Here is a 26,949-nt window from a genome sequence, read left to right on the forward strand (position 1 = left end):
AAGAAATACTCTCGCTGAGTCCTTTATTACAGATATAGCCAAATCTCTTCCACATTACTCTATTGTGCAATGCTAATATTGTCATTTTTTTCTCAGTGTGCTATGACATAAAAAAATGTTAAAAAGTACTCTCCATAAGCACCTTTACTACTAGAAAATATTTAACCTTTCTTATTGTGGCGAGTCAAATGAGTAGGGGGACAGGAAAGGGTGTGCTGGGTAGAGGGAATAACTGGGCAAAACAAAAAGGTGAGTCAGCAAGGAAATTCCTGAACCTACAAGAATATGGGAACAACAAAGAGAGGACTTTCTCCGTTTTTAACTTGTTGAAGGCACATAGCTTAATTTTGCAGGGCTGGAAAGAAACGATCAATAGGTGAAAATTAACCCTCACAAAATTAAAATAAATGTTTGTATTTTATTTGTATTATTTAATATGTGAAACATGCAAAAGTCATACGAGGCAACCCCGAATGGAATGGTATGCCCAGCAAAGCCAAAAAGAAGTTCTAAGAGAAGCCAGGTATCCTGGCTGCCCTGCCACTGTCTTTATCCACCAGCCTGAATCTTTCTTTCGGATCATCTTCTCAAATTATCCATAGGAGATTTATCCACATACTCAATAAGAAAAATATTTCTAATTATATCCAACCATTCTTAATATGAATGAGAATTATGCGGAGACTCTAGATTGCCAAGAGGTATTTTGCCAAACAATTCCTTTTGACTTAAGAAAGAAGAGGCAGCTGCATTGTTTCCATAGCTATCCATATAAAAGAGCCCTTGGAATGAGACTGACTCGTCCTGCTTTAAAAAGCTCCAAGGTAAGTGGGAACAGCACGGGTCTTTCAAGAGGCACGCTGGCCACACCGCCCAGTGTCAGCAGCAGCTGCGAGTTCTGGTATCCCTCCTGAAACTGCACATTTTAAATCCATGAATTTTGTTGCCTTCTGCTTACAATAGGAAGTAATGCTGTAAATGAGATTTTCCCCCTTCTTGGTTAACTAATCTAGTGCTTTTCCCTTTTCTTTTACAGAACTGTCTCACTTCCAGGCTACATCTTCTCACTTGCTAACAAGGTAAGATTTGGACTAACCAGTCCCTGGAGGAGAATGCAAGAGCCTCTGGGATGGATTTATGTCTCTTAGCAACCTTTGAGAAAGTGCTTGTCTCAGTAAATACCCTAGGACAACTGTACTTTAGGAAAGGGACTAGAGAGGGAGAGAGGGAGGACTTTCCTTTTAAGACAATGCACACATCCTCGTTTATGGCTCAAACATTGGTGGGGTGACAGTTGAGCAACAGAATCCCTTTTAATAGAATATTTTGTCTCTGCGCAAAAACAATCTGCACCCAGATTTCCCTGCTAAAATCTCAAATTTGATAAAAATGTATCGTATTTGGTAAACATGATATCCAACAAATAAGAAAGTACCTAGGACAATGTTTCCTTTAAACTTCTTAAGAAGCCCTTGTAAAAAGTCACCTACACAATGCCGAGTGCTGTATGAAAACAAAACACTGGGATTTGTTATATACAGCAGAGGTATTAATCTGCCTTACTACTGCACACCGCATTGCTAAAGAGCAGACTGGGATAGCTGATTAAAGTGAGTCTCAAGTAATTTGATCACGTAATGACGGCAGTAGCATTCTTTGCCAAATCTTTCATTCTACTGGTACCACTGGCAACCTGCAGGTAACACAGAATGGAGAAAACAGGGCCTGCAATCTTCAGAAAGAAATTTGGAATAGCAAAAGGAGCCCTTCAATGTAGAAGAATGAGCATAACGTTGGCTATGATTTTTATCCTTAATTAGTTTAACTGGGTTAAACTGATTTGGATTTGATATGCATAGAAATTATGTTAGAGAAACTCTACTAAGCACCCAACTAAAAGAAAAAAAAGGCAAAAAAAATCATAATCCCCAATAAACCACTAAACTTGAGCCAATCTGGACATCTAAAGGAGGAAATAAAGTTGCTTATGTTACATGGCAAGACACAGAATTTTGTGACATTATAATAAATGACATTTTATATATAAATGATAGCCTGAACTATTTCAAATTACTCTCTCAGTCATTATTTAAACTTTTTCTCCAAAGTATCTTCACCATATCTCATGGGTTGTAATTAAGAAAGGCAAAAATAAATTATAATCCTTATTCTAAAGATGGAGGCACTTAAGCTCAAAAAGATCAAGTGACTTATTCAACATCACAAGCTACTTGGCAGCAGCGCTGAGACTATTTTCCTGAGACCCTGTTTCCTGATTAGAATGCAAATCTTGGAGGATGAAAGAAGATAATGGATGTAAAGCCCTGAATACAGTATTGTGTACATAGTGACCACCTGATGCCTTTTAGTTCTTGTGATTATGTTTGTTTCAGTAGCTATAACGTGGTATACAGTAGACCTACATAGCGGAATTTCCAACTGGGCCCAGACTCTCTAGTGCAAAATGTTTTATCTCTTTTAGGACCTCTGAGTTCAGCAGCCATGAGTGCAGACTCAGAGATGGCTGTTTTTGGGGAGGCTGCTCCTTACCTCCGAAAGTCAGAAAAGGAGCGCATTGAGGCCCAGAATAGGCCCTTTGATGCCAAGACATCCGTCTTTGTGGTGGAGCCCAAGGAATCCTTTGTCAAAGGGACTATCCAGAGCAGAGAAGGAGGGAAAGTGACAGTGAAGACTGAAGCGGGAGCGGTGAGTAGAGTCCCAGGAGCCTGCCACATTTTATTGATTTCTTTCTTCTTCTTTTTTTCTTTTTGGTTTGGTGATTTAGTCAATGTAAATCCTTATCTTTACTTTCTACCAGACTCTGACAGTGAAGGATGATCAGGTGTTCCCCATGAACCCCCCCAAATTTGACAAGATCGAGGACATGGCCATGATGACCCACCTGCATGAGCCCGCTGTGCTGTACAACCTCAAAGAGCGCTACGCAGCCTGGATGATCTACGTGAGTGCCCTGCTACCAGTGGTCCTTATCGTCATCACCATGTTCCCCACTGGCCCATTGCTGCCACTGTAGTACAAATGGGTCATCGGTAGTGACCCATTTCACTCTCGCCAGTAGTTAAAATGTTGATTATTGCTATTGCTATTGGGAAACACAACCCAGCAACCAGCACTCCAGCCTCGCCTTCTCATCCAAAGCTGGGAAAGCCAGCGCCCATGTTCACTGGGTTTGCACAGATCCCTCATGCAAACATCTGAGCAGCTATTGTTTACATCCCAACCACGTGCCTACCTCGTCCACTTTTACCCTCCCCATTCCAGCTCCACAATCATCTAGAGGAAAAAGATAAACTTATGCTTTAACACTTAAAAATGATCATTTTAAAAATCAAATTTTACTCATTTTCACTCTCCCCAAATAACAGCAATTTATATCTGTGTGTTCTAGTCCCTTCTGCCTGGAATCCGACCTCCTAGGCAAAACCTTTCCAACTTCCCCAGGCAGAGCTGCATGTTCTGCCCTGTCGTTTCTGTCTCACGTTTTTATCTGATCATTCATTTACATGATTGTCTCCCACATAGATTGGGAGTTCCCTGAGGGACATGACCTCACCTGTGTTTCATTTCTACTGCCTTGCAGAGGCCTAACATATAATACACATTTGGTAAATATTTTTGAATTGAATTTATTATGCTGCATTCCTGTTTTTGCACAGTTTAGCCAGTTCCGATATTTAGCTGGGCAACACCTATACCAGGTATACCTCATGTTTATGGTATCAGCACCCATTCTAATTGGTTGGTGCCTGTTCTGAACCAGTTTTCAGAAGATTTTTAAAATCCCTTTGCTGTAATCATAATGTATTTACAATAGTTTGTGTTCTGTTTCCTTATAAATTAAAAATAGTTTGTAAATACTATACCAGTGTTGCTGCATATTTTCACATTCACTTTTTAAAATGCCTGCATCGTATTGTCTTAAGAAGATTTACCACAATTCACCTAATCATTCCCTTATTGTTGGACACTTAGCTTATGTCATAAATTTGAATTATTTTAACACTTCCAGGAAATATAGGCCCATTTCCTTAAAATAATAACAATGTTTCACAGTACGTATTATAAAAAACCAAACCATGCTTTTGATGCTCCTACTATGTGACAATGACTGTGACAAGCCCCAAGGAGAACAGTAAAAATTCTGAACTGCAGTCCCTTCACTCAAGGATTTTGCTAGCACAGTGTTAAATTTGCCAATTAGTTTTTATGCTGATACTTTGAAGAAATATAGAGTACTCACTCAAAGTGCTCCTTTTTTATGAAAATTCAATTAATAAGTGAATTGCACAAATAACAGGAAAGGCCTTTGGTTAGTTATTCTTTCTTTTTCCCTTGCATAGACCTACTCGGGCCTCTTCTGTGTCACCGTCAACCCCTACAAGTGGCTGCCGGTGTACAACCCCGAGGTGGTGACGGCCTACCGAGGCAAGAAGCGCCAGGAGGCCCCGCCCCACATCTTCTCCATCTCTGACAACGCCTATCAGTTCATGCTGACTGGTGAGTGAGCCAAGCGTTTTGTATGTGCATCATCTTTTGAGAGCTGAAAGAGACTAGTCAATCGCAACACACTCTTTGAGATGATCCCCTTTAGTTGAGGTTGGTATTTGTGACAGAGAAGTGCCAGGAAGGAGAGAATGTAAAAGATGATTTGCAATCCCTAGTATTTGTATACTCAAGTCTTGCAAGAAATATTCCCTTTGAGGAAAAATTTTAAGGGGAAAGAAAATGTTGAAAGCTCCAATGTAAATGATGATCACATTGGCTGTATTTTCCTGAGGCATCAGACATTTTCTTTTCTTTTTAATACTCTACCACTAAACATGTATCAAACATGCACTTGGCTCTTTAGTTGGGCCAAGAAACAGAAGAATAAAAATTGCCTCTGTGGTTTTATCCTCAGTATCATAAATTACGACCAATAGTCTATGTTAAGGACAGCACAAGTGCTATTGCCCTTTGCCCAGAACCAGCCCGAACAGGCTCCAGATTTTAAGGTACATCTGTTATTAAGACGGTCATGCCATGGATCTATTTCCTATAATATTGCCTCAGCTAGACCAATCTAAAGTACTTGTGGCACCGTGAGAAAGGGCTTAGAGAATTCCTCCTCAGAGATAGTAAAACATCAAAACAAACTTTTACTTTCCCCTAAAATTATGACCAAAGCCATGAGTGCTGCCAAAGCTACCACCTTTATACTATACTTACTCCTCACACACTAAAAACATCTCTAATGCCCATTCCTCATTACTTCTTGCATCTACAATAAATAATGTCCCTACCTTAAATTATCATCTAAACCCAACTAAAGAGCCAAGTGCATGTTTGATACACGTTTAGTGGTAGAGTATTAAAAAGAAAATGTCTGGTGCCTCAGGAAAATACAGCCAATGTGATCATCACTTATACTGGAGCTTTCAACATTTTCTTTCCCCATAAAATTTTTCCTCAAAGGGAATATTTCTTGGAAGACTTGAGTATACAAAGTGGCAGTGTTCTGTTTACATGGGTACATGTGTGGTAAAATTGGGGAGGATGAAGGGCCCAACAAGCCCTAACGATTGCAAAGCCCAGACTGAAACATACCAAGTTCATTATAATTTTGCCTTACTTACCATTTACAAATATATAATAAAACAGTATTAAATGTCTATAATTTCTCTTTTGTAGACCGGGAGAATCAGTCAATCCTGATCACGTAAGTAGATATTATGCTTTCTTTTATGGCTGTGATAGCTGCTAGCTTTGGGACCTCATCTGACTTAGTTTTGATCTGACAGTGGAGAATCCGGAGCAGGGAAGACTGTGAACACCAAGCGTGTCATCCAGTACTTTGCAACAATTGCAGTTACTGGGGACAAGAAGAAGGAGGAAGCTACTTCTGGCAAAATGCAGGTGAGTGAGATTGCCATGGTTAGGATCCAGGCTCGGCTGGGGCTCTCAGGTAAGAAATTTCCGAGCCCCAGATGCGAGGATTGCTCTTGCCTTTGCAGGGGACACTGGAAGATCAAATCATCAGTGCCAACCCCCTACTGGAGGCCTTTGGCAATGCCAAGACCGTGAGGAATGACAACTCCTCTCGCTTTGTAAGTCTCTTAGACACTATGATACACGCTATTCACTGGTCAAAATTTATGGGATGTTTGCAAATACATTCTCTGAATCTTTTTCATTCACATTACATTACATCGTGGTTCTTTCCTTTTCCTCTGAGCATGTAATAACATGGATCAAAGCCTTGTCTTAAAGGATATATGACCCTTTCCTTGAATTCTTTTTTATCTGTCTTTAGCTAGAATTATTCAAAATGTTTAAATTTTATTTATTTTTAATTGACAAATAATTGTACATATTTATGGGGTAAAATAGGATGTTTTGATATACGTATACATTATGGAATGATTATATTAAGCTAATCAACATGTCCCTTACTTCACATACTTATCATATTCACAATTTTAAAATCAAAGAAAGTTCTTTTACTTACAAAGTAGGAGATACACCTTCTCCCACTGACACAATTAGTCTCTGAATTGATTTAATATTAAAGCATTAGCATGTCAAGTGTTTTGAGTTTCCCAAAGATTTGATATATGTAAAAACAAGGTAGTAATATTAGTTTTCCTTTCAAGGGTAAATTCATCAGAATCCACTTTGGCACTACAGGAAAACTGGCTTCTGCTGATATTGAAACATGTAAGTGCTCAGATATCCTTTAAAACCATTTCTGTTTTTTATGATCCATAAAACTGACCAAAAATCAAATTTGCATGTCATATTAATTTCTACACTTTTCATTCCAGATCTGCTAGAGAAGTCTAGAGTTACTTTCCAGCTTAAGGCTGAAAGAAGCTATCATATTTTTTATCAGATCACATCAAACAAGAAACCAGAACTAATTGGTAAGAAACATTATGATTATTTTTCAGAATTACTGCACCAACACCTATCAATGCGTGGTCCAACATAGTATTCGACAACTAAACATTGTCAAGTTTATATGCTATTTTACTTTTAAAAATTGCTTTGTAAATTTGGTAAAAATTTATATGCGCTCATTAGAAAAATTCAAAAGAAAGCAAAAGGAAACTGAAAATAACACCTCTAGTTCCTATCACTATGAAATAACAACTATGAACTCTTGGAAGAATATCATTCTAGTTATTTCTATGTACATATCTTTACATATAGATACATACATACAATTTACACAACCAAAATCATAGTTACATGCTCTTCTGTAATCTACTTTCTCACTGGGCAATAATATAGCATAGCTTTTTCCATGTCACTAAATATAGCCCCATATTATTATTCCTAGTGGCTGTATTGTGTTCCATTCTAGAGATAAGCATAATTTCCTTATCTCTGGTAACCATACCCCTTTAAGGATATTTTGATTGTTTCCAATTCTGGATTTTCTATTGTCAACACTATTATGATTATCCTTATAGATACAACTTTTCCCACTAAGTGATTACCTTCTTTGGAGTGTAGCAGTTTTTTTAAAAAATAGGGAATGATAAGAAACACCATGACACCAACTTCAAGGTGTCTGAGGTGGTACCAGATAGCCTTTAAATGGCCCTTCAGTGCCCATCAATCACCTTTCAACCAAACATCATATAGTGCCTTGAAATTTGTCTAGAAATCTCTTGTTTTAATGAAGAGAATAATTATGCTTATCTTTGCTCTGGTCCACGTACTTAGAAATGCTTCTGATTACCACGAACCCATATGATTACCCATTTGTCAGTCAAGGGGAAATCAGCGTGCCCAGCATTGATGATCAGGAAGAACTGATGGCCACAGATGTAAGTAGAACACAAGAAAATGGAAATTATTATGGTGGGTCAGAGCAATGGTCATTCAGATAAACATTCAGTCTCTAGTAGAAATAGCAAAGGAAGATGCAAGGATGAGCATGGGTATGTCCCTTAGAGTCAAATGAAGAGTAGGATGTGCCCCTACAACATTTTAATTATCCTTAATAGCTTTCTACAGATCTATCATTCCTGAATGTACCTAAACTAATTTTTTTTGTAATGTACTTGCATTAGATCCATACCACCTCTCAAAATAACAAGTTCCTTAAGTTTATTATCTTTATTCCCTATTATAAGTTTACTTTCTAAATCTTCAGAGGGTATGCCCCTTTAATTCTAGTGCTCTGTGATGGCCTTTGGTTGACCAAGTCTCTACACACGCAATCTAAGGGGGTCCTTGCCCCACATTAGTACTGGTAGTTTCCTCAGTTTGATCAACAAGTCAGGAATGGGAACACGAACTGTTAATAGTAAGTGTGTGGATTGCAACCTAACAACTATCCTATTGGTTATATTGACAGAGTGCTATTGATATATTGGGCTTTACTAATGAAGAAAAGGTCTCCATTTACAAGCTCACGGGGGCTGTGATGCATTATGGGAACTTGAAATTTAAGCAAAAGCAGCGTGAGGAGCAAGCAGAGCCAGATGGCACTGAAGGTATCAACTGAGTGATCCACATGATTTCACATTTGTGTGAAAATCACATTCTTAACTTGTAACCCATGAGTTTTCCTAAGGAAGATAAATTTGCTTTTAAGAATTGAGTTTTAAAGTACCTGTATATCTAAATAATATACCATGGGAAGCATGGGCATTAGATAGATGCTTCCTATAATTTCTGAAGTTCTTTAGGACAAACTACCCATAATCAAGGTCTTGAATTTAGTGACAAAATGGGCAAGAATACTCAAGAAGATACACCAAAATGCTGCACAGAATACTTGAGCCTTAAAAAATGTTTTTAAGGAAGTGAGTTTCTTTGGACCATAATAACATTATTCTATTCTTTCTTCCCTTTAGTTGCAGACAAGGCAGCCTATCTCCAGAGTCTAAACTCTGCTGACCTGCTCAAAGCCCTCTGCTACCCCAGGGTCAAGGTCGGCAATGAGTATGTCACCAAAGGCCAGACTGTAGAACAGGTAGGAACATAATTCAAATTCACTGCTAGGGAAGAAAGCATTTTAACAGTGCTCTAATAACTTCAAGAGTTATATCTTTGTCTTTCAAGGTGACCAATGCAGTGGGTGCTCTGGCCAAAGCCGTCTACGAGAAGATGTTCCTGTGGATGGTCACCCGCATCAACCAGCAGCTGGACACCAAGCAGCCCAGGCAGTACTTCATCGGGGTCTTGGACATTGCTGGCTTTGAGATCTTTGATGTGAGTTAGTAGCTGGTTGGTGAGAAGATTTTATAATAAGGCAATGGAAACATCAATAAGAAGGAATTTGTGAATATTATGACCTTTTCTTACCACTGTCAAAGTTATCTTAAGACTTAAAAGAGAATAACTGGGCAGCTGCTAATTATTTATTGTAGTGCTAATTCCACTTCCTTAAGAAACAATGTATGTAATGAGGACTCTTCAATTTGGTATGTGATCTGAAGAGGGTTATGAATTAGTTTAGCGCAGTGGGGGTGGGGGAGGAGGTTCAAAAAATCCCACAAAATGAAGCTGATATAAAAATATCAAAGTATATTCTTTGACTATATGGTGGATAAATCATTCAGAAATACTTAGAGATAATCAGAGCCAAGAGAAAGGTTAATAATCTAGAGTCAGCATTAATAAATGCAATTAACTTTTAAGGCTCATTAGTGTGGTATTATGGAATAAAAATTCATATTTGATTAAGAAATGCATTTTTCCTGCTTACAGTTTTTAAGAAGTTTGTATTTTTCTTTATAATTATATAAGCAAAACTTGGGTATTGCAAAAGATATAGAAAAGCAAGGAAAAAATTCCACATAATTCCACTATTTATACTTAGTTAATGTTAACATTTTGGTGGGTATTTTTTAAAACTATAAGCATATATTATCATATTGTTCATAATATTTGGTGTCTTTTTTTTCATTTCACTTTAAAGAATAACAAGAGTGGCAATTATTGCTCATTTGACATGCTATCCCTGGTGACTTAGATAGACTACTCCGAGCCAGCTTCTCATGGGTTGAAAGTTGGTTCCAGAATACATCAACAGAAAATTATCAACCCTCTGGAAAATGTAGAAAATGGGAATAAAGATGGGATAGTTAAGTAGGAAATCAGGAAAATACCTGAGTAAACTTAAGCAAATGCAGAAAAAGAGTATTAATAATGACAGGATTTTCTATAAAATGGCAGCAGAAAAATAGTAGATTCAATATGCTATCAAACCTTCCATACTTTCCACTTTTTATTTCAACGGAGGCTCTTCAATGCAATGACTCTGACATCTATAATCTAAAGGCCACTGGACATTTATTTATTTATTTATGTCTTTTTATGGCAGGCTTTAGCAGCTGAAGAACACATATTTTTAAATCGAAAAGTCCTATAACTTAAAAATGCTCAATTTGCTCAACAGGGAAGTAAACACAACTATTTGTTTAGTTCAACAGCTTGGAGCAGCTGTGCATCAACTTCACCAACGAGAAACTGCAACAGTTTTTCAACCACCACATGTTCGTGCTGGAGCAGGAGGAGTACAAGAAGGAAGGCATCGAGTGGACGTTCATTGACTTTGGCATGGACCTGGCTGCCTGCATCGAGCTCATAGAGAAGGTAGGCCTGTTCCAGCCACTCAGTAACCACTTCTCATACTCTGCAGCCCATATTCACCCATATGCGCTTTGTCTTGCCTTAAATCCAGCCGATGGGCATCTTCTCCATCCTGGAAGAGGAGTGCATGTTCCCCAAGGCAACAGACACCTCCTTCAAGAACAAGCTCTATGAACAGCATCTTGGAAAGTCTGCCAACTTCCAGAAGCCCAAGGTTGTCAAAGGGAAGACTGAGGCTCACTTTTCCCTGATTCACTACGCTGGTGTTGTGGACTATAACATTAATGGCTGGCTTGACAAGAACAAGGACCCTCTGAATGAGACCGTGGTTGGGCTGTACCAGAAGTCTGCAATGAAAACTCTGGCTCACCTCTTCTCTGGGGCTCAATCTGCTGATGCAGGTAATGATCAAAAGTCTAACACTTTCTCTAGATATTACAAAATGTGATGTTAAATTGAGGCTGGTGATCTCATAGCCCTGGCAGAAGGGTTGCAGCCCAAACCCTAGTTTCTCCAAGTATAGAGTAGGTAGTCTGCCTTGTCATTATACACTTGTGGGTCACCAGATTCTGACAGGGGCCCTACTGCAAAGGGTCAGAGAGGAACTATCAGGCTCTCAACTAAAGAAAAGCCTCAGCTTCTCTGATTCTCTCCTCCTTCTTCCTCTACATCTGTGGGATATTGAATATCTGGGGATATTTAAGGCAACATAGTCTCAATACTAGTTCTAGCGATGATTTTTGAAGTTAGCGTTTCCCCAAATGTTCTAATATTGGGGAATCCATCTCTACATAATAGGGCGAATAACCTTCACTTCATTTCCCAATGGAGAAAGAATCCCAGAAAAGTGAATGCAAACTTAGTTGAAAAATAACATGCATTCATGCTCAAACAGACAGACCAGAAGGGTGGACAAATGTTCCACTTTGATGAGCACAGAAATCAGCAAATTAGCAAGTAGCCCTGTCATTTCATAACTATATTTGAATGACAATCTTTTCTTCTTTTTTCTCCAGAGGGGGGCGCTCCCAAGAAAGGTGGTAAGAAGAAGGGCTCTTCTTTCCAGACCGTGTCTGCCCTTTTCAGAGTAAGGAAGAAATTGTTTTTGACATTCTACAGTGCCTTTGGGAATTTGTTTTTAAACATACAAGATCTTTGCACAAGTCATTTAGAAAAGGACCGATATTAACTAATCACTCTGCCGATCTAACTTTGGAGAGAAGGGATTTAAATTACTCAGAAATTATTAGCTCACCTTTCATGCTAAGTCACATAATGAAGACTGTTTTAGAAGACATTTTGTAAAATGTAGTTCTCTCCCACTTATCATCCAGCTGAGTCCTGATAAAGAGCAATGACACGTACTCAGAGAGACTAAAACACACCAGTTACACTAACGAACTCTAGCAGCTAGTCTGCAATGAGGCTAACATGGGACCCCTGCCCTAATCCAGTCAATTATCGATTAATAACTGGTAGAACTGTTCTCTTATAGATAACTTTATGCCCTAAAGATTGATAGAATTGGAAAATGTCAACTATATTTATGAGGAAAAAAAAGTCAAAATGTGGTAGAGGCTTGTATTTCTTTACAGGAGAACTATGGAGTTTAGTAGAAGAAAGAGTGACCATCTAGCACGGGAAGGCAATGGCCTAGTAAATGCATGTGGGTGGCCAGGGACCAGAGTAGGAAAAAGGATGGTGCTAGCATAAATTGAAAGGAAGTACATGTCAGGCTTCTTTCTGTGTGTAACTCCTGGCAACTCCAGTGTAGGAAGAGGTGCTGAGGAGGAAATTGCGTCTCAGGAGAAACATTCAAGGTGTTACCTTAAATGAAAATGGTCATTTACTGGTCCACACTAGTCATTCAACTCGGCTATAGATATTGATTTTATAGACATCACCAACTGCTCATGATAATGTCTAAAGTCTCAGATGACAAGGTTTTTCCTGATTTTACAGGAGAATTTGAACAAGCTGATGACCAACCTCAGGAGTACCCACCCCCATTTTGTGAGGTGCATCATTCCCAATGAGACCAAAACTCCTGGTGAGAAGTTCTAAAATAAAGAGTGCAAAGCATGATTGCCACACCTCTTCTTTAATAACTCTGTGGTGAAATAAATATATATTTTTAGGTGCCATGGAACATGAACTTGTCCTGCACCAGCTGAGGTGTAACGGTGTGCTGGAAGGCATCCGCATCTGTAGGAAAGGATTCCCAAGCAGAATCCTTTATGCAGACTTCAAACAGAGGTCAGATTCTCCTAATTATGGCATATCTTGAAGTTTACTATGAACAAATTTAATGAAAACAAAACAATATAATGAAAAATGTGCCTCTACTTATTATTTTTAATGTCACAAAAAGGTAAAAATTTTAAGTCTCAACCACTTTTAAAAGTTGGCATAGCACATGTTAAGCACTGTGCAGAATTTTCACTGGATTTACCAAACTCCTGGCTTAGCTCATAGATATACACATTAACTTCAATAATTACAAGAACTACCTTTTTCAGTGCTTAATATGGTTGGATTACCTCATTTAATTCTCCCTAAAACCCAGCAGAGGTAAGTATCATCAAGACCTCATTTTATGGATGAGTAAGCTGAGGCTCAGACAGATTAAGTTATTTGCCCAAAGTCACCCAGTTAATAAGTGGCTGCGTTAGGACCTCTTCCATGCGTGTATGGCTACAAATAAGTCATTTTCTGTCTTTTCCTTTGGTATCATCTATTGTCATCTTTTTCTCTCACATATTAGTTTCCCTGTATTTCCCAGAAACAGAGGGGACATGTAACAATAGGAAAAGTCCCTGAGATCCTTTTTCTTCTCCCTAGATAAGCCCATTTTGGGAATCAAAGAAGAGGCAGAGGGGACAAAGGGCTGGGTGGCAACTGCTGGGAGCTAGTCTCTGCCATGTCTGGGTCAGGTGGAGTTAACAGATAACTCCAGTGCTCCGGACCCAAAGCACCCCAAAGTTTGATTTTAGATGATTAAGACAGTTCCCCATAGCTAAAGTATACTAGATTTCTCAATAAAAAGTAGCTTTCTTGGATTCACGATCTTAAAAAAGCAAATACAGCTAGCAAAGATAAGAACACATTACATTTTATTGGTTATCTACACCTTAGTGTGAAGAAGATTATAGAGCCCTTTCCTGAGAATGAGGTCTGATGGGACAAAAGGGAAAGTTGCAACCATGAGAGAAGGTAAAACAGTGAAAGTTGATGGCCAATAGCTTGATAATCCATATAAACAATGTTCTCCCTGTGAACAAAGAATAATACTTTTTAAAAAAACTTTATTTTTTAAATGGATCATTTAATGTTCAGCTACTATTTGCATCATCAGTAAACGAAGTTTCTAAAAGCTGTATTTACTTTAACAGATACAAGGTATTAAATGCAAGTGCTATCCCTGAGGGACAATTCATCGATAGCAAGAAGGCTTCTGAGAAGCTCCTTGGGTCCATCGACATTGACCACACCCAGTATAAATTTGGTCACACCAAGGTAATATTCTCTAAATCTGATCTGAGGCTATTCCTGTCCCTTTGAACTTTATGTAAAGTTTCTGATCTGCAACTCTCCCCATGCACAGGTATTTTTCAAAGCTGGTCTTCTGGGGCTCCTAGAGGAGATGAGAGATGACAAGCTGGCCCAGCTGATGACCCGAACACAGGCCAGGTGCAGAGGGTACTTGGCAAGAGTGGAGTACCAGAGGATGGTGGAGAGAAGGTATAAAAACATTATTTATTCACATCTTCCTTCTTCAAAAACACATTTGAGGTAGCTTACATTTAAGACTCAGCTATGATAAGGACATAAAAGTAAGAAGGAATGAATGAGAGTCCTATAATAAAGTGGCGATATACATGTACCAGAAAACTTAAGGAAGGGATTGTCACTATGGAATACATTCTGAGCATATGTATAAAAAAATTGAGAAGCCTAAAGCATGCATAGTTTTCATCTAACAAGAGAAAATACAACAGTGAGTAAGCAGAGACAAACTTTTACCCTAGCACTTGGTTCTGATATGAATTTATTGGATAGGTCATTATATAAGGGACACTGAACTGCATAATGAACAGTATATTCAAGAGTGATTTTACACAGGATGTAGAAATAGCTTCTTCCATTTGACCATTTCTATCATCAAACCATCATGATTTAAAATATTAAAAGCATTTACCTGTGAAAGATTTTTTGCAGCAAGTTAATACCGTGTCATAAAGGCATGTAGTTTTTGGATGATCTAATTTGATGCAGGGACAGTGTTTGAAAACTACAGAAACAGGTGTCTCAAACTGTAGGATGCATATGACAAGGACCATTTCTCCACAGTGAGAAATGTGTTTTACATTGCCACGTGTACATCCACGTGTACACGTATGTGCAGGTAAATATGTAAATAATTTACATGAAACAAATTTTACCACTTGTAGTTGTGCTAATACCTTTATTATATTCTATTAAAAATAATAAATTTTGGTCATGATCCACTATATATATTTGAGTAGTTGTCTATAGATCAGGGTAATTAATTTTTCAAAACAATTTAAAGTACAGCAAATGTGATATTACAGGGTAGAGTGAAAAATTCACACAAAGTTAAAATATAAAGCCAGAGATTTTTAAAGAAATTCTGAGGCTTTTTTAACTTATGGTCCACATCTCCCTTAAGGGTCATGTTCCCCCTAGTTCCTACTAAAACACTTAGTAGGAACATTTGAGAAGCACTGATATAAAGCAGTTCTTATCAAGGATGGCCCTTGGACTTGTATCATCAATGTTTCTTGCAAACCTGTTAAAAATGCAAATTTTCAGGCTCCGCACCAGATCTGAATCTGATTCTCTGGAGGTGAGGTCCAGGAATCAGTATCTTAACAAGCTCTCAGATGATTCTTATGTCTGCCAAAGTTTGTGAAGAAATGAGTGATTAGAAAGACCTTGACCATCATCCCCAAATATAATTTCTTCCATCTGCATGCCTGAAAGTAGGTGAGGAACAAGGTAGAACAGAACCTCCAACTCTCACTGCCAAGATTGAATCTCATTTCCTCATCCACACAATACCTAATTTGCATCAATTAATATTTCAGGGAGGCCATCTTCTGCATCCAGTACAACATCCGCTCTTTCATGAACGTCAAGCACTGGCCCTGGATGAAACTCTTCTTCAAGATCAAGCCTCTGCTGAAGAGTGCGGAAACTGAGAAGGAGATGGCCACCATGAAGGAAGAATTTCAGAAAACTAAAGATGAACTTGCCAAATCAGAGGCAAAAAGGAAGGAACTGGAAGAAAAGATGGTGTCACTGTTGAAAGAAAAAAATGACTTGCAGCTCCAGGTTCAGGCTGTAAGTTGGGGTATCACCCTGGGTATCACTAATCAGGATGCAGGTGCTAGAACTCTGGCCACTACCCATGAGCATGGGAGACACTCATTGGAAGGAGAAGGCTAAAGCACTCCAATGGTACTAATAAGCGTTCATATATTCCATCACTGTACAATAAGCCCCTCCGCAAAAACCAACACAAGGGCAACGAAGAACTCTCATCTTCCATTCTACATAATTTCATCAAACTAAGGATTTAGGACTTATTTCATCTTTAAAATACAGTCCTTAAAAGTGATTTTAATGTGAAACAATTCCAGATAAAATATTAAGGGTAGGATAGCATGTAGAGAGTAATTTTTCTAAAACTTCCTTGAACTTCTTCTAGATGTCCACGGGTCTTAGACAGCTGACAAATGCCAGTATTCTACATCAAATTTTATTGAATTATTTTTTGTTACTAACCTCAAAAACTTAGATTCACTCTTTCCAATCCATCTCCACAGTTAGTGCTCCATCACACCACACCCAGAGTGCTGCATCAGCACCTAAGTTGCTCTTCCTATCCTCAATTCTCTCTTCTCTCGGCCTGCTCACTGCTCACTCCTGAACTAATCATTTTAAAACTGCTTCCATCAACTCCGAAATATAACTTATAAGACTGTGTTTCATTTGGAGTGAGCTGAAGTGCTCTGATACATTCTTCACAAAATCGTATATTCTTTTCTGTTAAGACTGGTCTCTGCCGTCAAGTTTGGGCAGTGGAATAACTCCTTCAAGATTACAGAAGGAAAAGGAGCACTTTTCTACCCCACCCCCTTCAAATCTATCCTGGGTTCTCTTCTTTTGTCCCCAGAGATTTACTCAGCATCTCTGGGGATAACAAAATATTGCGAATACCATAATATTCACTACATGGTTACATGCAGCACACTTTATTTTTTTACTTATTCAAAGGCTGTTATGAAGGATCACTGACAAATATATATTTCAATGTCTCTCTCATTTCCTGCCTGCCCTGCCCCTCTTAATTTGAAATAGCAAGTTTCCAGGAATTTCTTGATTACTTTATGCCTCAACTTGAATTTAGACCATCATAACCAGGATCACCCTCTAGTACTGCAAAGAAAAATATTTCAGCAGCAGCTGTATCTTTAATCTGTCCTGCTGGAATGCTTTCCTGCCCACCTCCTGCTCTTCTTCCCACTACGTTGATTTCTGCAAAACCAAAACCTACCCATCTCTTAAGCCCCAATTAAAATACCACTTCTTTCATAAAACCATGAAAGAACTGATCCAACTTGTTCTGATCTCTTGTGTCACTAATTGCTTTCTACATTAACAGTAGTTTTGGGAGATAGGTTTTCTAATCTACTGTATAATACACTCTTCTAAAGGACCAGAACAACAACTGATGCATTTTGTTTTCCCACATGTGGAAAATGTATGGCACATAGCAAATGGTTCATGAAACAAAACTTTTTGAAAACACAAATAAATGAAAATAGGAAATCCAAAGGACCAAATGCAGAAATTTATATTCTTATCATTGTAAAAATATTTCATTCATTCTTCCCAATTTTGATTTTGTTTCCAACTCAAGGAAGCCGAAGGCTTGGCTGATGCAGAGGAAAGGTGTGACCAGCTCATCAAAACCAAAATCCAACTTGAGGCCAAAATCAAGGAGGTGACTGAGAGAGCTGAGGATGAGGAAGAGATCAATGCTGAGCTGACAGCCAAGAAGAGGAAACTGGAGGATGAATGTTCAGAACTCAAGAAAGACATTGATGATCTTGAGCTGACACTGGCCAAGGTTGAGAAGGAGAAACATGCCACAGAGAACAAGGTATGAATCATATTCTACAATACTATATAGAGGTTTTCCCATGCAACTAAACTGCTGTACAGCAACTAAGCTGCCTATTAACCTTGGTAGGTGAAAAACCTCACAGAAGAGATGGCAGGCCTGGATGAAACCATCGCAAAGCTGACCAAGGAGAAGAAGGCCCTCCAAGAGGCCCACCAGCAGACCCTGGATGACCTGCAGGCAGAAGAGGACAAAGTCAACACCCTGACCAAAGCTAAAATCAAGCTGGAACAACAAGTGGATGATGTAAGTTTAGTATTATCAAGGAAATTATTTTCTTCTAAAGGAAGCTAAGCATTCCTTCTGACTCAACATTCTTTATATTTAGCTTGAAGGGTCCTTGGAGCAAGAAAAGAAACTTCGCATGGACCTAGAAAGGGCTAAGAGGAAACTTGAGGGTGACTTAAAGTTGGCCCAAGAATCCATAATGGACATTGAAAATGAGAAACAGCAACTTGATGAAAAGCTCAAAAAGTAAGTATGAAAAATTGCTTATTAATTTGCTTCCAATGTTAGATATAGACTAAATTGTTGTCCTTTTCTACTTTTATAAAAGGAAAGAGTTTGAAATGAGCAATCTGCAAAGCAAGATTGAAGATGAACAGGCACTTGGTATTCAATTGCAGAAGAAGATCAAAGAATTGCAAGTAAGTACATGATTTTCATCAGTCTGGCTCAAAGAAGCACAGTTATGACATAAAGAAGCTGAGTTTATATTTTTGACCATTTCCAGGCCCGCATTGAGGAGCTCGAGGAGGAAATCGAGGCAGAGCGGGCCTCCCGGGCCAAAGCAGAGAAGCAGCGCTCTGACCTCTCCCGGGAACTGGAGGAGATCAGTGAGCGGCTGGAAGAAGCTGGTGGGGCAACTTCAGCCCAGATTGAGATGAACAAGAAGCGAGAGGCTGAGTTCCAGAAAATGCGCAGGGACCTGGAAGAGGCCACCTTGCAGCATGAAGCCACGGCGGCCACCCTGAGGAAGAAGCACGCGGATAGTGTGGCGGAGCTTGGGGAGCAGATTGACAACCTGCAGCGGGTCAAACAGAAGCTGGAGAAGGAGAAGAGTGAGATGAAGATGGAGATTGATGATCTTGCTAGTAATGTAGAAACAGTCTCCAAAGCCAAGGTACTACAAATTCTGGGAAATTGTTATTAATTACAATAATCTGTGATGGACATATCATAGTTTACACAGGGCACTTTACACACATTAAGTCATTTGTTATTTGTAGTAATCCAGGAAGGTAAGCAGGAAAAATGTTAGCAGTTTTATTATTTCCATTTAATATATGAAGAAACAAAAATTCAAAGAGGCTACACTAAGCACATCAACTCCATCACACCATTAATCAAAGACAGACAGTATCGGCTTTTGAACATAGATCATCTGTGTTCTCCAGATCTCTGATTACAGAACACAGGTCTCTAATATTTTCAGTTATCCAATAAGGAATGTTTCATTATGCATAAAGGCAATGAAGTGTTTTTGAACATGCTTTTAGAAAATATACAATATTAAATTCTTATAAAATCTTAAAATTAGAACATAATCTTTACATTTTTATATTAAAATTGAACAGAACTTTCATAAAATATAAAGAAAAAATTCTTCTATATGACATTACATATTAGATAATTTGACTTATTTTATATATCAAAATAAATATTGTACTTTTGGGGAGAAATTATAGCAACTGAAAAGATTATTATTATTAGCTTGAAAGGTCTTTGTTTCCCTCTTTTACTTTTTCTCATGTAGGGAAACCTAGAGAAAATGTGTCGGACTCTGGAGGACCAATTGAGTGAACTTAAATCAAAGGAAGAAGAGCAGCAGCGACTGATCAATGATCTAACAACCCAGAGGGGACGCCTGCAGACCGAGTCTGGTAATTCTCCCTCTTCTACAGTGCCTCAAGTGCAGATGATGTGGCTAAGAACAAATGATGTGGTGATGTAGGAGCCTAATAAAAGCAACTGAGAACATGTGTGATTCACTCAGGAGCTTAGACTCTCAACCTACATGCAAGGTCATTTGGGGACAATCCTGGAGATAAAGATTGCAATAGGACTGGACCAAGCTCTGTTCCAGAAGGGCCTTGAATATTTGTTCACAGAGGGGATGCTAAGATTAGGGGTCACTCCAGTATGAGTTCAGGGCTTCTGTTTCAGGCCAAATTTCTTTTTATTTATAACAGCATAAACTAAATTCCTGAATGGGAAAATGGGAAGCCCAGTCTCCCAAAAGTCCTATGGAACTGGAACTATGTAGAACTGGACATTTTAGCTCTGTTCTTTGACAGTCATCAGCAAGTTTTGCACAATATCATATAACCTTGAAAGAATTCGTTATGGAAAGGACAACAAGAATTTAATCCATATTTATTCATTCAAATTGATATATGTTTCACCATAAAAATCAGAAATTTGGCATTGAGTATGAAAATGTCAATGGAGAATTCATTTGAGCACTCAATTTAGAAGCATAAGAGCTGAAGTTTATTTCTAACATGGGCTTGCAGAATTTTTTTTTTTCACTTTAAAAAACAGTGCCATTTCTTTTGTCTGTCAGGTGAATTTTCACGCCAGCTTGATGAAAAAGAAGCTCTGGTGTCTCAGTTATCAAGGGGCAAACTAGCATTTACTCAACAGATTGAGGAATTAAAGAGGCAACTTGAAGAGGAGATAAAGGTACCTATTATTCTAAGTCTGATTTCTTTTTCCATGAGCTGATCCTAAATGGAGCTTGTGATACTAACTTTCATAAGGTTTTGAATATTTAAATATTTAAATATCCAGTAAAATGAAGGTGTAACTATCTCCATAGGCCAAGAGTGCTCTGGCCCACGCCCTGCAGTCCTCCCGCCATGACTGTGACCTGCTGCGGGAACAGTATGAGGAGGAGCAGGAATCCAAGGCCGAGCTGCAGAGGGCGCTGTCCAAGGCCAACAGTGAGGTTGCGCAGTGGAGGACCAAATACGAGACGGACGCCATCCAGCGCACAGAGGAGCTGGAGGAGGCCAAGTATGTGCACTGATATGACAGAATGTGCAAAACACTTTGCACGTTGAATGGGAAAGATACAACCTTTGAAGATTCAGTCAATTAGTCCACATTCATCAATTGGCTTCTATTAGCCAGTCACTGTCAGGCCCTGAGAATAAGATATGGATAAAGAAAACATGGTCCCTGTCCTACTAGCCTATAATCAAGTTAAGGAAACAAAGAAGAACAAATAGTTGTACAGATAATTAGAGGCCTTATTGCTGTTTGTCAAGCATATCACACTCATCAGTGCTTCAGGGGTTTGCATTTACTGTTCCCTCTTTCTAGAACACTCTCCCTGCAGAGCTCCCTCTGGCTCACTCTGTGACTTCTTTCAGATCTCGACTCAAATGTTACCTCTTCACAGAGGCCTTCACTGAATACTTAGAGTAGTTTCCCACATTTGCCCTATTTCATTTTTCTTCATTGCACTTACATCTGCAAGGTGTTATTATGCATTCTCTGACTTGCTTATTGTTTATTTCTCTCACTTGTTTGTAAACTTCATGAGGCAGGGACCTTTTTTGTCTTGTTCACTGCTGTGTACCCAGCACCTGGTTCCTAAAAGGAGCTCATTGATATTTGTTGAATGAATGAATGGATGGGTAGCATTAATATGAAGTTTCTGATACTCTTCAGTGTGGTAATAGGTCATAATTCTTATTATAGTTCACTTCTCTCTAAAAACATTTATAATCTTCAAGGAAGAAGCTGGCCCAGCGGCTGCAGGCTGCTGAGGAACACGTAGAAGCTGTAAATGCCAAATGTGCTTCCCTTGAGAAGACGAAGCAGCGGCTGCAGAATGAGGTCGAGGACCTCATGCTCGATGTGGAAAGAACAAATGCTGCCTGTGCAGCCCTGGACAAAAAGCAAAGGAACTTTGATAAGGTAATTCCTACAGCATCCTCTGCTCTACATTATTTTCCTGTCTTTGCAGCAGGTAACCACTCTTGGTTTTTTAGGTCCTGGCAGAATGGAAACAGAAATATGAGGAAACACATGCTGAGCTTGAGGCTTCCCAGAAGGAGTCCCGCTCCCTTGGCACTGAGCTGTTCAAGATGAAGAATGCCTATGAGGAATCCCTGGATCAGCTAGAAACCCTGAAGAGAGAGAACAAAAACTTACAGCGTAAGCCCCTTTCACTTTCAATAATATTCATAACTTGGAGGAATCTTTCTCCTGTGTCATCTGTTTGACCAAATCCCTCCCTGTCTTTTACTCAAACAACAGAGGAGATTTCTGACCTTACGGAGCAGATTGCAGAAGGAGGAAAACGTATCCATGAACTGGAGAAAATAAAGAAACAAGTGGAACAAGAAAAGTCTGAACTTCAGGCTGCTTTAGAAGAAGCAGAGGTACTGGTCAAATTGTGCATTATAAACAAAAAAGAATTCAGAAAAGAATTAAGTCCATCTGTATAGGTTGAATAAAAAGTTACATAGCACAAAATTATTGATGTGCATACAAACTTCAGAATGCTTCCATTTCCCTGCTAATGTCACCTCCTGCTGTCATTAAGGCATCTCTTGAACATGAAGAGGGAAAGATCTTGCGCATCCAGCTTGAGTTGAACCAAGTCAAGTCTGAAATCGACAGGAAAATTGCTGAAAAGGATGAGGAAATTGACCAGCTGAAGAGAAACCACGTTAGAGTTGTGGAGTCGATGCAGAGCACACTGGATGCTGAGATCAGGAGCAGGAACGATGCCATCAGGCTCAAGAAGAAGATGGAGGGAGACCTCAACGAAATGGAAATCCAGCTGAACCATGCCAACCGCATGGCTGCTGAGGCCCTGAGGAACTACAGGAACACCCAAAGCATCCTCAAGGTAAATGGGTGCAAGAGATGGTCCCAGAAAGACTGGGGTGGCTGCAGCCCTGAGAACATGGTGTCTCAATGATTGTTTGTTCCACAGGATACCCAGCTCCACCTGGACGACGCTCTGCGGGGCCAGGAGGACCTGAAGGAGCAGCTGGCCATGGTTGAGCGCAGAGCCAACCTGCTGCAGGCCGAGATCGAGGAGCTGCGGGCCACGCTGGAGCAGACGGAGAGGAGCAGGAAGATCGCAGAGCAGGAGCTCCTGGATGCCAGTGAGCGCGTCCAGCTCCTGCACACCCAGGTAGGATTCAGCACAAAGAAATCCCCTGCAGTAAATGTTTATGTGTCTCAGAAGATAAGCCTGAATTTTTTATACGACAGCCAGGTTTTATGCTTCTACCAAATTTTCACTCTATTGTTAAGAACTCTTTCACCATTTTACTTTGAAAAATTCTTACTGATTTACTTCCTACAATATTCTAAAGCTGTTCCATATTCCATTGTGTTACTGTTTTTATTGACCCTCATTATCAATATTGACATTTTCATTGTGGAGAAATGATACAGCCATTATATTTTTTACCCCTGTGAATAGTCTTATTGGTAAATGGCAATTATGAAATTATAAAGCAATTTGGTCAACTTATGAACTATGCACTTGAAGATGCTGAATGCTGAATATTCTATAACATTTCAATTTTATTTAATTGTATCACATAACAAAATTCTTTAATTTTGAAGGACATATTTTTTTTTTTTTTGAGACAGAGTCTCGCTCTGTTGTCTGGGCTAGAGTGCTGTGGCGTCAGCGTAGCTCACAGCAACCTCAAACTCCTGGGCTCAAGCAATCCTCCTGCCTCAGCCTCCCAAGTAGCTGGGACTACAGGCCAGCACCACCACGCCTGGCTAATTTTTCTCTATATATATTTTTAGTTGTCCAGATAATTTCTTTCTATTTTTAGTAGAGACAGGGTCTCGCTCTTGCTCAGGCTGGTCTGGAACTCCTGACCTCGAGTGATCCTCCCACCTCTGCCTCCCAGAGTGCTAGGATTACAGGCAGGAGCCACCATGCCTGGCCTTGAAGGGCATATTTTTTGACTTGCAAATTTTTATCTGAATTTTTTTTCAAAAAATAGCTACCACTAAGTACTTTGGTAAAACAATTAAAAAAAGTATAACTTATTTTTAAACAGAACACCAGCCTGATCAACACCAAGAAGAAGCTGGAGACAGACATTTCCCAAATTCAGGGAGAGATGGAGGATATTGTCCAGGAAGCCCGCAATGCAGAAGAGAAGGCCAAGAAGGCCATCACTGATGTGAGTGACAGTCATATTTCTCCATTAATTTAGCAGTGAGATTTTCTGACATCTATAGCTTTCTTGATTTTCTTGATTTATTTGCTATGTAGGCCGCCATGATGGCCGAGGAGCTGAAGAAGGAGCAGGACACCAGTGCCCACCTGGAGCGGATGAAGAAGAATATGGAGCAGACAGTGAAGGACCTGCAGCACCGTCTGGACGAGGCTGAGCAGCTGGCGCTGAAGGGCGGGAAGAAGCAGATCCAGAAACTGGAGGCCAGGGTGGGTGTCCCAATATCTGCCTATTTCCATCAGCTTCCAATGCCTTATTGGATCAAAGTTCTTAAGAGCCTTCTTATTTGTAGGTGCGTGAGCTGGAAGGAGAGGTTGAGAGTGAGCAAAAGCGTAGTGCTGAGGCTGTCAAAGGTCTGCGTAAACATGAGAGGCGAGTAAAGGAGCTCACTTACCAGGTACAGCAGTTTTTAGCACCTAAACACGGTTTGAAATATACATTAAATATTCATATGCATTGATGCAATAGTCATGTGCTTTAGTAAGTAAGGCCCTGAAATTTTTATAATCTTTCAGACGGAAGAAGATCGAAAAAATATTCTCAGGCTTCAGGATTTGGTAGATAAACTGCAGGCAAAGGTGAAATCTTACAAGAGGCAAGCTGAGGAGGCTGTAAGTATTCTTAAGATAGAAGGGCAAAGGGAAACCCTCAGATTAAGAAAAGCTAACATATAATTAGATTTACTACCCTTTGTAGTAAACAAGCAGTTTGCTTTATAGAAGACTGTGTAATTAAAAAGTTTTGTACATTTTTGTATTTATTGCTTATCATTTGTAATATCAATAGCTTGATTTTAAAAGTAAACTTTCAATCCACAAAGAAAGCTCAAAAAATTTAAAAGCAGAAATAATACAGGCCATATTCTCTGGCCACCAGTATCATAAAATGGTAAAGTGATGACAAAATATAAACAAAACTTCCCAAGTACTTAAATATTAAAAAAACTAACTTTCCTAAATAATTCTTGGGTAATTGGAAATAAAAAGCATAATTACTGAATAATTATTAATTATAAATAAAATTACCAAAAAGATGCTACTTTTATGAACATATAGAATGTAGTCAAAGCTGTGCTTGGAGGCTAATTCATTGCTTTAAATACTTACATTATGAATCAAAAATAAAAATAAATGAATAAACTGACAGTCCAATCAAGAAATTATAAATAATAATCATAAAACAATGGAAGTACTTTTAAAAATAAAGGTAGAAATTGATGAATTAGCATATATTCTTTTATAATTTGATAATTTCAGTAATATTTGATAATTTCTAAGGGGTTAATAAAATAAATATACTTAGAACAAGTTTAATCAAAGAAAAAGAGAGAGAAAACAGAAACAACATTAGGAATGTGAAAGGGAATAAGCCATACACAGATGGTTTTTTTAAATACAAAGTTTGTCAATAAAGTTGAAATTCTGAAGAACCTGATAATTTTTCTGGAAGAATATAAATTACCAAGTTAGCTAAATAAGTTATTTCAGAATTACTTCTGTAAATGCACCCAGGTCCAGATAGATCTTTCAAAATTTCAAGGAACAGATAATCCCCCAGCTATGTAAGCTGTTCAAGGCATGGGAAAAGATGGAAAGCCGTCCAGTTCATCTTAAGAAGCTCGTATAACCCTCATACCAAAACCTGTCCAAGAGAGAACCGGGGGGGGGGGGTAGGGGGGACAGAGGGGGGAGAACCAAAGGCAGTTTTATTCATGAATACAGTTATAGCAAAGATAAATTACTAAGCAGTAAACTCTTACTTTATTAAAGGAATTGTCTGTCAGTAATTAAATAAGCTTAATTCTTACAACATAAAGATTATTTCATATCAGGGAATCTGTCAATAAATCATTACATCCAATGCAGGAGGAAACGGTGATCATTTTGAAATGTGCCAAAATGATATCTGATACAATTAAAATTTATTTCAATTTTTATAAACTATTAATAAATTCATCCTTAATATGATAAAGAATATCTAACTCAAATGAATAGTCATCATCTTACAGTGAGCATTAACAACCATGACTTTAATATTCTTGTTTTCTTCTCTGAGCTTGTATATTTTTTCTTGGTCTACATGTGGTATACATGTTTTAATATGTTTCATTGCAAAAATAGAGAAGTGATTATTTATGAGACACTAAGCCCCCCAAAATTTTAAAATTAATTTCAATGATAAGCAAAATCTAGGAGATGGTAAGATTTTGCTTATCTGTAGACACCAAGTCTATTTTTCACTTTGGTCTAAAGAGTCTAGAAAGATGCCCAGTATGGGTTCCTTATAATTCCATTTTTATTCTCAGGAGGAACAATCCAACACAAATCTGTCTAAATTCCGCAAGCTCCAGCATGAGCTGGAGGAGGCCGAGGAGCGGGCCGACATTGCTGAGTCCCAGGTCAACAAACTGCGGGTGAAGAGCCGGGAGGTTCACACAAAAGTCATAAGTGAAGAGTGATCAAGTCCTGATGACGTGGAATGACAGAAGAGAGGCACAAAATGTGATATCTTTGGTCATTTTCCTCTGTATTTATTGTCTATGCTACCCTACTGCAAAGGAAATAAAAAGCATAGGGTACTTTGCAAAAAATATCCTTAGACTGGTCTTGTCTTTTCTCTCTCCTGTCAAACAATCACATTCAACCTGCCACCAAAAAGTATTTATGTATTCACTTTTATTTTAGGTCTGTGGCAATACTTCAAGACCATAAAGGTGTCACTTAGCAGGGAAGTTTGTTCTGATGAGCAGAAATCTGGAAGTCATTTTTCTTTCTAACCTTTCCTGACATCTGGGTATAGTAAAATCTTAGAAAGATCCTGGTTCCCCTACCATCAACCTAATTTTCCTGTTCTATGCAAAGGATGGCATTAGCTGTATCTCACATAGCAGGTTCAGAC

The 26,949-nt window shown here is 38.8% G+C and overlaps 1 protein-coding gene across 2 annotated transcripts; it reads left to right on the top strand.

Annotated features, from left to right (window-relative positions):
- Positions 1-801: 801 nt before the first annotated feature.
- On the top strand, positions 802-26,643 carry LOC123620204 (myosin-2). Of its 2 annotated transcripts, none has more exons than XM_045525237.1 (40): positions 802-901; positions 1,037-1,079; positions 2,483-2,706; positions 2,819-2,962; positions 4,362-4,518; positions 5,692-5,719; positions 5,802-5,916; positions 6,015-6,107; positions 6,654-6,717; positions 6,825-6,923; positions 7,732-7,835; positions 8,369-8,507; positions 8,871-8,989; positions 9,079-9,228; positions 10,444-10,614; positions 10,703-11,012; positions 11,628-11,698; positions 12,574-12,661; positions 12,750-12,867; positions 14,004-14,127; positions 14,216-14,352; positions 15,720-15,975; positions 17,558-17,800; positions 17,891-18,067; positions 18,150-18,295; positions 18,378-18,468; positions 18,555-18,944; positions 19,578-19,704; positions 20,388-20,506; positions 20,643-20,839; positions 21,565-21,748; positions 21,823-21,988; positions 22,091-22,215; positions 22,380-22,688; positions 22,776-22,979; positions 23,872-23,997; positions 24,090-24,260; positions 24,344-24,448; positions 24,567-24,662; positions 26,357-26,643. In XM_045525237.1, exons 3-40 carry the CDS (start codon positions 2,503-2,505, stop codon positions 26,507-26,509), a joined length of 5,820 nt encoding a protein of 1,939 aa, XP_045381193.1. In that variant the 5' UTR covers positions 802-901; positions 1,037-1,079; positions 2,483-2,502; the 3' UTR covers positions 26,510-26,643. The 2 variants fall into 2 exon arrangements, with proteins under 2 accessions (XP_045381193.1, XP_045381192.1); XM_045525236.1 differs by having other exon boundaries at positions 802-824.
- Positions 26,644-26,949: the final 306 nt, after the last annotated feature.

Source organism: Lemur catta, chromosome 15 (genome assembly GCF_020740605.2).
Source record: "Lemur catta isolate mLemCat1 chromosome 15, mLemCat1.pri, whole genome shotgun sequence".
Lineage (NCBI taxonomy): Eukaryota > Metazoa > Chordata > Mammalia > Primates > Lemuridae > Lemur > Lemur catta.

Bases quoted from the DNA above. Each gene is read 5' to 3' on its own strand.
- LOC123620204 (XM_045525237.1), top strand. From the start codon at position 2,503: ATGAGTGCAGACTCAGAGATGGCTGTTTTTGGGGAGGCTGCTCCTTAC. The intron at 11,013-11,627 runs GTAATGATCAAA...TTTTTTCTCCAG, and splicing joins GGCTCAATCTGCTGATGCAG to AGGGGGGCGCTCCCAAGAAA. The intron at 20,840-21,564 runs GTATGTGCACTG...ATAATCTTCAAG, and splicing joins GAGGAGCTGGAGGAGGCCAA to GAAGAAGCTGGCCCAGCGGC.